General features: G+C 33.3%; 1 protein-coding gene across 1 annotated transcript in view; it reads right to left on the minus strand.

Moving 5' to 3' along the window:
• LOC133178607 (DNA mismatch repair protein Msh2-like) overlaps nucleotides 1-14,758 on the minus strand; it is a 337,373-nt gene that overhangs the window by 113,144 nt on the left and 209,471 nt on the right. Inside the window, exon 8 of the mRNA XM_061313340.1 lies at nucleotides 9,985-10,206. Within this exon, the coding sequence (XP_061169324.1) occupies nucleotides 9,985-10,206 (222 nt within the window). The remainder of the gene's footprint in view (nucleotides 1-9,984; nucleotides 10,207-14,758) is intronic.

The raw sequence follows: 14,758 nt of genomic DNA on the forward strand, positions 1-14,758 counted from the left end.
TATTACTAAATGTAGCTTTACTTCTTCTTTGAATATAAGTCTTAGAACATATGTACTAGAAATGATAGGAGCTATTGATGATAAAGAGGAAAGATACACATTGTTTTATTGTGGTATTAGCTAATTATAGTAGGTTATGTGATAGATATGGATTTACTTGTATGAAATAAGAACATTAAAATAGGAGCTTTGCCTCTACCTTTTAGAGGGACACATGCCATCACACTCCTATTTTCTCCAGATGAGTGACACAAGATCGAAGTATTTTATGTTATCCAGGTGTTGAAGTGACTCAATCTAAGTAAAATCACATTTTTAAATGATTTCATCGTAGGCCTGAAAATGGTCTTATGGAGAATGAACCTTTCTATTTTTAGTAACCATGGAAATCTCAAAAAGATATATAGAATTATGTAATTAAGTATAGGCTACCTGTGTGCCATGTTATATTGAAGTCAGACCAAAACTGTAGGAGAAGTAGTGTTTTGAAAGTATTTCACAAAATTTCTATTTTTAATACCAATGGCTGCATCATTCATCTAAAGCAAAAAAGCATATATAGAATTATATATCTTTGTGTAGTTTACTTGTGTGCCAAGTTATATTGAGATCATACCAAAACTGTAGGAGGAGTAGTGTTTTGAAGGAATTTTACAGAAATTTCTATTTTTAGTACCCATGGCTGCACCATTCATTGAAATAAAAAACAGACATACAGAATTATGCATCTTAATCTAGTCTATGTACCAGGTTATATTGAGATCAGGCCAAAACTGTAGGAGGAGTAGCATTTTGAAAGTATTTCACAGAAATTTCTAGTGACCATGGCAACACTGTTCATTGAAATCAAAAACCAATACACAGAATTATGTATCTTACTTTCATCTACTTGTGTGCCAAGTTAAATTGAAATCAGATCAAACTTTAGTAGAAGTAGCATTTTGAAAGTATTCCACAGAAATTTCTATATTTAGTAACCATGGCAACACCATTCATCATCAAAAACTGATACTTACAATTATGCATCTTAGTGTAGTCTACTTGTGTGCCAAATTATATTGAAATCAGACCAAAACATTAGGAGGAGTATCATTTTGAAAGTATTTCACATAAATTTCTATGTTTAGTAACCATGGCAACACAGTTCATTGAAATCGAAAACCGATAAATAAAATTATGTATCTTAATGTAATCTTCTTTTTTGCCATGTTTTATTGAAATCAGACCAAAACTGTAGAAGGAGTATAGTTTTTTAAGTATTTCACAGAAACTTCTAATTTTACTTACCATGGCAACACTGTTCAGATACATAGAATTTTGTATCTTAGTGTAGTTACTTGTGTGCCAAGTTATATTGAAATCAGACCAAAACTAGGAGGAGTAGCATTTTGAAAAATTGTTTACAGACAGACAGACGGACATCCAGACATGCACCTTACTATCGCATAAGCTCTTCTGGTCTCTGACCAGTAGAGCTAAAAATTTTAGATGCGTTTCATGTTGCAACAAGAGGTCTTCCTACCGACTTTTTTCTCCAGAACGATATCCTACATCACCTCATCAAAATACTTAATTGATTTTTTTTTGGTCTGTGTTCATGTATAGTCTGTGTTCATGTACCACAGTTTTTCAATGTAGACCATGATTATAAAAGGTTTTTTATAGAATCTCTGATAAATCGGCAAAAACTATAATACATTTCTTTAACAAGAGAAATGTCATTTACAGTTTAAAAAACTAGAAATATGTCCATAGGACATGAATGCCCCGCCGAAGGTATATTAGTAATGCAATATTTTAACACAAATTGAGAAAAGTGAGGTCAAGGTCAAAGGAAAGGTCAAGGTGAAAAAATATTGATGCAGTTGAATAGCTTACATCAGTACATATCAGCATATGAAGTTTGAGACTAATTTAAGAAAAGTGAGGTCAAAGGTCAAAGGAAAGGTTAAGGTCAAAATTGTTGATGCAGTTGAAAAGGTTACATCAGTATGTATCAGCATATGAAGTTTGATAAAAATATTATGAATGGTTTCTTTAAAACTGAGCTAAACACTAATTTAAAAAAAGTGAGGTCAAGGTCAAAGGAAAGGTCAAGGTAAAAAAATATTGATGCAGTTGAATAGCTCTCATCAGTATGTATCAGCATATGAAGTTTGACACTAATTTAAGAAAAGTGAGGCCAAGGTCAAAGGAAAGGTCAAGGTCAAAACATATTGATGCAGTTGAATAGTTCTCATCAGTATGTATCAGCATTTGATGTTTGATAACACCATCTTGAATGGTATCTTTAAAACTGAGCTAAACACTAATTTAAGAAAAGTGAGGTCAAGGTCAAAAGAAAGGTCAAGGTCAAACTAGAACTGTCCAAAAGGGACAAATACCCCCCACTGGGTTTTTCAGAGAAAGTACCAAATCACTAATGTTTTCTAGATGTGAGAGGTGTTCACAATTTCCTTAAACATTTCCAGTGAAAATTTAATTACTCATTATATTTTTTATATGTCTGTCTTAAGACGGGACGTATTATGTTATAGCGTTCATGTCCCTCCGTCCGTCTGTTAGCTTTTTCATGTCTGGCTTATTATTTAGTCTTATTTTTTTCATTATGTTCTTTACAGCAATCTGTAACAAGAAAAATTCCACCTCTCCCATGGGTGTAATGATCAGGCACTGGTCAAGGAAAATTTTGATAGCAGAAAATTGCATGTCAAATTAGAGATAAATTAATGAGTTTAGTGTGAGGAGATAACTGGTAGAGCATCTCTGATCAAGCAGGTGTTATCTACATCTCTTGGGAAATGAGCAAAAGGAATCAGTCTCTTAATTAATTGCTTGTGTTGTATTGAATTGTTCTTGTTGGCTAGTCTTACTTTCAAGATAAATTTGATGTAATTAAAACTAATTTGATATTGTTTATAATAATTAAAACTTATATGATATTGTATAATATAATTTAAACTAATTATTTATTGTACATTTTTTATTTGAATTTTTATATCTTTACAACAAATTGCAGACTGCCTTGTCTCACTAAGATGTCATTCGACCAATTGAATCTAAACTGTTTATGATAATTTAACAATATTTGATGGGCGTATAATGCTGTGGTGGGGCACTTTATTTTAATGAATGAAACTTAGGTGCAGCCTAATAAAATATCAACACTAATAATTACAGTGTTTTTTATTACATTGAAAAAATAGTTTGCAACTATCTGTCATCTTTGTGAGACATGACACTCTGCAAATTGATTGTTGAAAAAAAAAAAAATCATAATTAATTATACAAAATCAAATTGATTTTAATACCTTTATATCAAACTCATTTTAAAAATAAAAGGCTGGTTTGTATTTTGACAGACATAAATAACAATTAAGAGACTTAGACAACAGAGATCTTTATTTCTTTCTGCCCAATTCCCCGGAGATATAGATAAGACCTGCCTGATCAGAGATGCCCTAACAGCTTCCCACACTGAACTCATTAATTAATCTTTAACTGGATGCATGTCCACTCATTACTCCCAAGGGACAAATGGATTTACACTATCAGTTGTGTAATGTAAAAACTGTTTTTAATACTTTGTGGGGTTTTTTTTAGTTCTAATGAGTAGTTTTAAGCTGTAGTTCACATTTTTGTACAGATGTTCTAGATTCTATGTCTCAAATCTTAGACATGAACCCGAAATGACTAAGTCAATAAAAATTAAAAAAAAACACCTGTAAAATGCAGAAAAATTACCAAATAATGTTGAAAATACCAGGTGCACATCTTCATATGGTAAATAATAAGTGTACAAATTTTCATACAAATCTATGCAATAGTTTCTGGGAACAGATCCAGACAAAACCACATAATAAAAATGAAAAAAAACCTGTAAAATGCAGAAAAATTATCCAATCATAATGAAAATACCAGGTGCACACCTTCATATGGCGAATAATAAGTGTACAAATTTTCAGACAAATCCTTCCAACAGTTTCCAAGAAATGGTCAGGACAAAATCTTGTCTACAGACAGACGGACAGACAGACGGACATGCTGATTCCAATATACCCCCCCTAAACTTCGTTTGCGGGGGGTATAAAAAATGTTGATGCAGTTGAATAGCTTACATCAGTATGTATCAACATATGAAGTTTGATTACACTATCTTGAATGGTATCTTTAAAACTGAGCTAAACACTAATTTAAGAAAAGTGAGGTCAAGGTCAAAGGAAAGGTCAAGGTCAAAACATGTTGATGCAGTTGAATAGTTCCCATCAGTATGTATCAGCATTTGAAGTTTGATAAAAATATCTTGGATAGTTTCTTTGAAACTGAGCTTTGAACGGAGCTAAACGCAAAGTGTGACGGAAGGACAGACGGAAGGATGGAAGGACAGAAGGACGGAAGGATGGAAGATGGACATGACAAACACTAAAAAAAGAAAAACAAAGGAGAAATTTTTTAATGCCCCCAGCAGGATACAAACCCCCAACAGTGAGAGATGGAAAGTTTGAATCAGTCATATCTTTGTAATAAATGCATATATATACTGGAAACATATTTAAAATTCTAAGGAGACACTCTATAAGCCCTGCAAATCTTTGAGAGAAATACTCAAAAACAAAAAAGTTGTAAATTTCGAATTTTTGAATTCACTTCGTTTGTGCTGGAAGTAATAATGACAAAAAATAAAGGTTGATCAGCATATCTACATTTGATGCTCTATCAGGTCAATGAGGCCAAAAAGCCAGTTCCATTGACTTTTAATACAAAACACTGTATAGCTTTACAAGCCTTACAAAAATTGGTTTGCCTAACATAGTTTTCCATGTAAAATGAAAATTAAACCCAATTTTCCTTGAAAGCACTGATATGTGCAAAGTCGTTTGACCAGTTCCAAATTTTGATCAGTTCCGAATAATTAATATTTTAAGGCCTGATAATAAATAAATTCAAAAGTGTAAACATAAATTCATACATATGGTATGAAGGCTTATTTATGAGTGTTAGAATTATGTGAAGTTTTGATTTTTTGCCGTCAGTTTGTGTTCGCTATTGTACTTGAAACAGGCGACATACTTTTACAATGCAACAAATCTGAATCACCGTGATTTGTCTGTCTGCAGAAAAACGTCTGTAAACTTAAGGCATCATTTTTTCACATAAAACAACATTTCAACTATCAAAAGTAAGATTCATATGTATTTTAATGGCCTAATTAGGAAGATACTTATTGAATTTGCAGTCAAAAGTCAAGGTCGTAAATTCATACATTCTGTCTTTTGAGCTTCTGCAATGAAATTTTATACATGTACCATAACTCCCAATGGCCCTCTCTGCCCCTCTCAAATGTGTCCCGCCCTGATTTTCTTTATTTTGGTCAATTTTTTTTCTTAAAAAGTCAATTGGAAATTGTTGGCATTGCTGAAAAATGAAGATAACGAACAGTATTCAATCTCAAAAGTCCAATGAAATGATACGAATTAGGAGCAGAGCAAATCAAAATTTAGAGGTGGGATCAGGTGCCATGGAGGACTGAGCATCTCCTGCCTGCCGTGTGCTCCTTGTCATGATCAGGAAACAAAAACCTGAAATATCTGTAGACAGTTCAGTGTATAAATAATGGCCTAACAATCAGTATGAAAAACATCAGTCAGCATTTGACTCATGACAGGTTGTATGTGCTGACAAGGTCATTGTATTGACCAAAAAACTTGCAAAAAGATGACTTCAAACAAGACTGTTGATATCCTTGTTTCGTCAACTTCTTTGTCAATAGCTTGCCTCGTTTAAGAAATTGTTCAGAGCAAATTGTACGTAGAGCATGCTCTTGCAACTGAAAGACATTAACCCCATATGCATGTGATAATGGTATATTGCTACATAAGTAAGGGAAGTTGACAATTGAAAAGTTGAAGTCATCACGTTTATCATACAGCTTTGTTGTTAGGTTACCATTAACGTCTTTTTCTAGTAAAATATCTAAATATGAAACAGATGTGTCAGAATCTGTGGTATTTTTTATTTCAAGCTCACTGGGATATATCGAGTCGACATATGAATGAAGTAACTATTGTTAATTGATAATGCGTCATCGGTATATCGAAATGTTGAGTTGAAGGCCACGTCAGCAAGTGTTTTCTTCTTCTCATATAGAAGTTTTTGAATAGATTCTGCTTCATATGAATACAAAAATAGGTCTGTTTATAAGGGGGCGCAATTGGAACTGATGGGAATTCCAACAGATTGTTGGAAGACCTGATCTCTAAAAACTACATAGATATTATCAATCAGAAACTCAAGCATCTTTTCAATATCAACTTCAGAGTACTTGTGTGTACAATCAGAGTGCTTTTTAACAAAATAATTTTGTAAATGACCAGTGACAAGGTAAGTATATTTACAAGTTCCAATTTTATTGAAAAAGTAGCTGTCTATGATGTCAAAAAGCCTGGACTTCAATTTATCATGGGGAATGGTTGTATAAAGTGTTGAAAAGTCGTAAGTTTTGATGCTATTGATTTTAGTAAAATTTTGATTTCAAATTTTCCAAAAGTTCTTTGGAGTTTTTAAGTATCCACATCTGATTTACACCACTTCTCAAATATACTGTTGAATAGTACTCCTAAAGTTTCTCCTTCATTACAGTAAATATTTTAGTGAGGAGTAAAGAAAGAGGCTTGGTAGAACATTTACTGGAACCCGCTATGTATCTTTGTTTGTAAGGATTTTTATGAAGTTTCGGAATCCAATATAGATATGGTAATTCAAATTCATTTTGATTGTTGGGAATATTAAAATTATCTAAAACAGACATAGGATTTTGAAAAATTTCCTCCTAGAAAGGGAGCTATGGGTGTAAGTTGGATTTCCACCTGTAGAATTAAATCCTAATTCCTCTAAAATACAATTCAAATAATGAGCCATACAAACAAAGACTATGTTGTTACCAGCTTTGTCAGCTGGGACCAGTACATACTGGTCATGTAATCTATGTAATTCCTTTTTCACTTCTGAATTTCTAAAAACAGAAGCCCCTCAATAGCTTAATGCGAGATTTCAACATCCATCTGATGCTCTGGACTTAATCCATTCTGACAAAGTGTCAAGGTCTTCTTTTTTGTGTTTGGCCCATCGCCTGTCGTAATCTTCCACAGAATTCATAATATTTATAAAATTATGATGTTTTCATAAAATCATTATTACTTTAAACGTTTTTTAAATCTGGAATGTTTCCCAATTTGGCCAATTTCTTTGGAAGCAGTGGTGTCCGGATTAGACAAGTTTTAGTTTTACTTTATATACATTTAATAACACTGCAAATTCAGGGGGGGGGGGGGGGGAGGGGATATTCTCTGAATTACCTTGTTTATTTTGCTTTGTTTTATTTCATCTGAGATAGGTGCAATTTGAAAAGTAGATATTTTTCTTAAATTTTGCAATTTTGTTTAAACTTCTTTGTAAAATTTGTTTTAATTTCTTCATAAAATACAATTGTCTAAAATTTTTTGTCTATATATTAAAGATTGCATTAATTTTTATGGTTTTGGCTATTTCCCTTGGATTCCAGTGCAAAAGAGACATTAAATTCAAAATTTTCTTACCCTTAACCATAAATACTATATATGAAAATCAAAATTGTTCAACTGTTCCAAAGACGCTGAAAATGGTCAAACGTTTAACATCAATGAACAACGATGGATAAAACAAGAGGCCAATGGGCCTTGAATCGCTCTTCTGATAAACTGTACAACCTATCACTTCTATTTGAAGCCTTGAAGTATCCTGTATATTTACATAAACCCTTGAAATTCCAATTCACACTCTGAGAACCCAAGATGATTCTAAGCCAATTAGTACCTGAGAGTTGGTCATGGTGACCTACTTATCACTTGTCATTCTCTGAGGACCCATCAACTAAGTTTGATGATTCTAAGCCAATTAATACCTAAAATATTTTTTAAAATTATAATCATAAAATTTTATAAGTAGGTCAAAGTGACCTACTTTTCAATTGTTTTACTCCAAGGACCCAAGATGCATCAACTGACAAAGTTTGATGATTCTAAGCCAATTAGTACCTGTAATATTTAATTAAAGCCATAAATTTTCAAAAGTGGGTCACCGTGACCTACTTTTCAGTTGCTGTACTCCAAGGACCAAAGATACATCGACTGACAAAGTTTGATGATTCTAGCCAATAAGTACCCAAAATATTTAATTACAGCCATAAATTTTCAAAAGTAGGTCACTGTGACCTACTTTTCAGTCAACCTACTCCAGGGACCAAAGATGCATCAACTGACAAATTTTGATGATTCTAAGCCAAATAATTCCTGAAAATATTAAATACAGCCATAAATTTTCAAAAGTAGGTCACCGTGACCTACTTTTCAGTTGTTGTACTCCGAGGACCCATGACGCATAAACTGACAAAGTTTTATGATTCTAAGCCAATTAGTACCCGAAATATTTTATTAAAGCCATAAATTTTCAGAAAGTAGGTCACGGTGACCTACTTTTTAGTCGACCTACTCCGAAGACCCATGACGCATCAACTGACAAAGTTTGATGATTCTAAGCCAATTAGTACCCGAAATATTTAATTAAAGCCATAAATTTTCAAAAGTAGGTCACAGTGACCTACTTTTTAGTCGATCTACTCTGAAGACCCAAGATGCATCAACTGACAAAGTTTGATGATTCTAAGCCAATTAGTACCCGAAATATTTAATTAATGCCATATATTTTCAAAAGTAGGTCACTGTGACTTACTTTTTAGTCGACCTACTCTGAAGACCCAAGATGCATCAACTGACAAAGTTTGATGATTCTAAGCCAATTAGTACCTGAAATATTTAATTATAGTCATATAAATTGAAAAGTAGGTCACGGTGACCTACTTTTCAGTTGACCTTTTTTGAGGACCCAAGATGCATCAACTTACAAAGTTTTATGATCATAGGACTTAAAATGTCCAAATTATGCCTCTAAAACGCTTTGAAATCGAATGCCTGCAAAGTTCAAAAAGTAGGTCACTGTGACCTACTTTTTAATAAATATGTTTTATGGCCCCAAGAGGCATCATCTTACAAGATTTAATGATTCTAAGCCTCCCCGTATTCGAATTAATGACCTTAATTGTTTTAAAAAAGATTAGCCATAAAATTCAAAAAGTAGGTCAAGGTGACCTACTTTTTAAGTGATGTACTTTGACGACCCAAGATGCATCAACTGACAAAGTTTGATGATCATAGGCCTTAAATTGTTCAAAATATGCCTCTAAATCATTATGAAAAAGAATGGCCGCAAAATTTGAAAAGTAGGTCACCGTGACCTACTTTTGAGTCAACATGATATGAGGTCCTTAGATGCACCAACTGACAAGATTTGATGATCCTAGTCCTTATAGTAAGCAAAATATCAGCATTTTAATAAAATGTAATTTTTGGTCAACTTTGAAGTGACCTTGAGACCACGCCCTTTGCCCCAGGGTAAATCCCCTTGCAAATTTTAATCTACAACATATCCTCATCCTTTTGTGTAAGTTTGGTGATAATCTGCCCAGTGGTTCTTGAGAAGAAGATTTTTTAGCAACCAGTACTTTTGTTTCTATTTTCCTAATTATCTCCCCTTGTTAAAGGGTCACAACCCCAGTTTTAGTATAAAAGGGAGCCCTTGGGCCAAGGATACCCTGTGACAAATTTGACAATAATTGGCCAAGGGGTTCTTGAGTTATGGCCCATATTCTAAAAAGTTTACGCACACCGCACAAATGGCCATAGCATTAGCTCTTTGAGCCTTTGGCTCAGAAGAGCTAAAAATAGATAGTAATAGGTCACTTGAGTTATTCAGCTAACCCAAAAAATAAATGTTTAAATATTAACATATATACTGCAAAAAGGATGATACAACTGACATTATCTGGCCAACTCAGGTAATGGAAAAATTCTTGAACTACAGGTATTTACTATAATGTAAAGAATATTTTACCTTTTTCAAATACGATGTCATTTGGTATAAAAGAAATATCTTCCTGTAATTCCAGACACGGATGACGAGCATCAGACAGCTGAATTTTTCCACTGCCTTTGTTCAACAGTTTTGGACAAACAAACGGTATTGGAGCACTTGCTGCTGAAACAGCAAAACTGACCAACACATCCAGTTGAGCTATCAACTCATTCAACATGATCATGGTCTCACAATACCCAGCTACAAAAAAGAAAAAAAAAAAAAAACTATATAATTATACATTAGTAACTATGTTTTGTAAAGAGTTAGGTTTATTTTATGCACAAATTGGCATTGTCAGTACTATACAACTCCTCTAAACTGCCCAGCTGCCAGTCCAAATGATGTCAGATTAGAGGGGTGGCAAGTTTAGAGAATTTAGAATGTAACTAGAAAACTGGCCAGTCAGCAAGGCCCCTGCAAAGGGATATTTATCTACAGGTGGTGCTAATGAGATGGAAAGTAAACAAGAAGTCATTCAAAGTTCAATTCAACAGCAACACATTTTTTTTTTTAATTTATTTTGGTTTAATGTCTAATATCTACTTGGTCACCAGAAAAACTGTGCAGCTTGATTTTTACTTGGGCTGTGCAATAATACCGATATTCCGGTATATTGCGGCATGTTGACAAAAAATATTGTAAAATTGCAATACGTTTCTGTAATACTGATATACCGGCATAATGCTTGGGCTCAGGAATTCTATCATAAAATATAAAGGAAAGTTGTCAGCAAGGTTTGTGATCATGCCAAAAAGTAAGACAAAAGCTGTTGTTAGGGTGTATTTAGTTGCATAACTGTAATTCAAACAACAAGATATCTTTTATTGGTTATTTATCACAGTTATGTACATTCTACAAGTTAATATAATAAGAAAATGCCATTTAATTCTTTGTTGCAAATATTGCAATACATATCGCAATACAGTTAAAAATATCGCAATATATCGCAATACAAAATCTCTGACCAAGACCCAGTCCTATTTTTCACCTTATGAACTTGAAAGATTACATACCAAAGACACTGATCAATGCTTGCACTATATATCAGATATATTGAATTGTTTTAGATGCTAAATAGTTGCTTCAAATACTGTCTAAATGCTTTGATGTATTATATTAAATTTGAACATTTTGATTGTAATGAGGAGTAAAACCAAAATAGCACACTACTGTATATAATATATGTCTTGATTACAGAGAAATTTCATAATAAATACATGTACGAGATATTATTTTCAACATACATGTACATAAATTTATAAATGAGCATAAACGCACAAATGCACTTGCAGACAGAAAAATATGCTTTGCACATCGTTTGTTGACAAAAAGCACATCCAAATACAGTGCGGTCTCGTTACTATGATGTTCATTTTGTTAAGGTAAAATATCATAATACTGAGGGCAACGTAATAAAAGTTCCCAATAAAATCCATTAAAACATTGTTTTGAAAGGCTATGTTATCTGTGTATTGAGGTGTATTTTTTCCATTCTGTTTTCTTCTTCTGTTCTACCTTACATATCTTAGTTAAAACACTTTGACACCTTAATTTATTCACAACTTATCTTGTAAATGCATATTTCTTCATGCTGTTGAACTCCTTTTGCTTTATTTCTAATGCAGCAATCATATTTTGTAGTAAACATAGGCTATGTGTATTCATTCCCACAATCCTGCCATTTTCTTTTACTTTCACTTTCATGTGTACTTAGACAATGCGTTCATGAAAAGTTAACTGAAAAAGGTTTCGTGTTCAACATACGTTCAACCGAAACATTGGTTATTTTTTTGTCCCCCGCTTTCACTGAAAGTGGGGGATATTAATTTGGGTCTGTCTATCCATCCATCCATCCGTCTGTATTTCTGTCTGTCTGTAACACTTTCGTTTCCATGCGATATCTTGAGAACCTTTTGAGCTTTCACAATGAAACTTTGCATAGCAACTCCTTATGAACTAAAGAAGAACCCTATTAATTTTGAGGTCAAAAGGTCAAAGGTCAAGGTCATAAATTCACAAATTCCGTCTGTGTGTAACACTTTCGTTTCTGGGTGATATCTCAAAACGCTTTTGAGCTTTTGCAAAGAAATTTTATACCAAAACTCCCTATGGCATCTCTTGCCCCTCTCAAAGTGTCCCGCCCTGTTTTTTTTTTAATTTATTGTATATTTAAAAGTCACTTGGCACTATTTTTAGCACAGGGGCATGTGGAGAGTTATTACGTATAATACAGGTTGTCGGCCCACTTTATATTCTAATTACATCTATTAGAACTGTTTAGTAAAGGCTAAATTAGACAATATTTAATATGTAAAATTTTGACAATATCGAATGTGAATATAAACATTATACGTGACCTAATGTTTGCATTAAATCAGATTTAACTCAATATGAGTCATATTATGAAATGAGTAGATCAACTTCTTGTTACATAGTCAAAGAAGCATAACTCTTACGACATTATCATTACTGACGTTTGTGTAAAAATGTTAAAGTTTAAGATTTGTTGATTCTCATTAGTTCAGAAATGTAACACAAATCTTCATGGGCATTTTCAGAAAATCTTTGTTCTTGTAGGGAAAAGAGAAGCAGTTCATAAACGATGTTGATGAGTTGAGATCAAAAGATAAAAAACTCTCCAAAAAAATTCGGGCTCTTGAAAAAACAAACGAAAGAAATGAAAATATGAATGATATTCGATCAAAGGATCTGAACGATGAAATTCTGGAAATTCCAAATGGAGAACCAAGAAGAATCTTGGAATTGACCATTTCTGCTCGAAAATGCTTGATAGCCCTCAATGCTGTTGCCCTATTGCTAAACAGACTTTTCTCCTAGACTGGAATTAAAAACTGTTCCATTTCTGCCCCCCCCCCCCCCCCCAAAACACTTTCAGGGATCGACATTAACGGTTGTCCGATTGCCCGGGACAAGTAAATCATCAGTTTGGGCAAGTGAAATTGTTGATGCACTTGTCCGATAGGGCAAGTGAATTTTTTTCATTCATATGTACATATTTATTTAGTTTACATTCATTTATAAATAAAACATTAATTGAACACTTTATTTCTGCAACGTACCTGACCTGTTTTTGCATTCGGAATCCCTTGCTAGCGTTTCTGTATTATACTGTTCATTTAAAAATCAGGTTCATTATTTTCTTTCGTAGTAAATACACTCTACGTCTAACAAAATTTTGTTAACTTCTTATTAGGAAATTAGATTATTTATCACGCACAAAATATAAGTACAGTGTAACAGGATGTATCCTGATTAAGATAAGATGTATGTTTCGTACCAACTATCTTCCCCTAGAGTTGCTTCATAGTTATCTCTGAAAATCGCGATTCACAAAACGATCCTACCAAAAATAATTTTTAATGAATTTTATTAAAAGGAAATGGAGGGTTAATGCTGCATGGCAGTGTGTGCTTACAGGTTTAATTTACAAGTACAGTGGTATACATTTATGTACAAATGCAGCATCGCAATTTTTTCAAGTAGCTCAACTTGCCAAATTGACAGTAGTGTATTTGGTCACATTTTTTCTTATCATAACGTTTACAGTAATATTGATTGATTGATTGTATGTTGTTTTATGTCCCATTCGAGAATTTTTCACTCATATAGAGACGTCACCATATACCGGTGAAGGGCTTCAAATTTTGACCTTTACTCGGCACTTAGGGCCATTGAGCAGTGAGGGATCTTTATCGTGTCAACGCCTGCCATGACACGGGGCCTTGGTTTTTAAGGTCTCATCCGAAGAACCCGCAACTTTCACTTCAAAGTGTCGAGCGCATGGCGAAGGAACAGTTGCTACCCATTTTTTATCAACTTAGGTCAGTCGTGACCGATATTCGATCTCACGACCTCCCGATCACGAAGCGGTTTACAGTAATAAATAATTTTCTTCTTTCCTAATTTGGGCAACCAAGTTTTGTATTCGGACAAGTCAAAGTTTGAGATCACTTGCCCGAAGAACAAGTGAATCTGAAAGTTAAGGAGGCTGGGGGGTCAACAAATTAACCACCAGATTTAACTTAATTTTTTAGATATGATATCTTAAGCTGTCAACTATCATTTGGCAAAGAAAAATTTCAAAAATTTTAGTTTTAAAATTTGATCATTTTCTATATCTTCATATGGAGCTCTTCTTCTAAAGGAGATCAATATAGTCTAAAAATGGCCACAACCCCCCAGCCTCTTTAATGTCTATCCCTGACTTTGAAATATGCTGAGGAAGGACCCCGCCTTCCTCTTGACCAAGTAAGGTTTAAGATTCTGCAAAGAGTCGTGTTTGAAATTTTTCATAATTTTACCAGGAATGAACTACATGTACATGAGAAATTCAAAACATTCAAAAAGTTGCAAGTAAGTGGTAAGGCAATTGCAAGTCTTCAATTCTATGAAAATGTGTTGCCATTTGAATGCTGTTTTTTTTTTTGTTATTAAAAGAAGAGGGAGCTCAAATTCAGCTAATATCATTTCTTTATGTCTGTCTGTAAACAGTGTTTCAAGATACTTCAACTCTTTCTAGTTTGTCACTTTAAAAAGAGTAAAATAAGATATACATGTATACATAATTATGGTTATCAACTTATCAGAGCTGTTTACTTTAAAAAAACCATTTTGTTGCCATTGTTGGAAAACAAACAGAAATTTTGTGAAATCTTTCAAGATGCTGTATTATAAAATATTTTCTTTTACAGTTTTTTGCTTGATTAGACTTCTTGCATTTTCTTGAATA

The sequence above is a fragment of the Saccostrea echinata genome, unplaced genomic scaffold (genome assembly GCF_033153115.1).
Source record: "Saccostrea echinata isolate AGI-Se365-2 ecotype Australia unplaced genomic scaffold, CSIRO_AGI_Sech_v1 ptg000003l, whole genome shotgun sequence".
In the NCBI taxonomy this organism is placed as follows: Eukaryota; Metazoa; Mollusca; class Bivalvia; order Ostreida; family Ostreidae; genus Saccostrea; species Saccostrea echinata.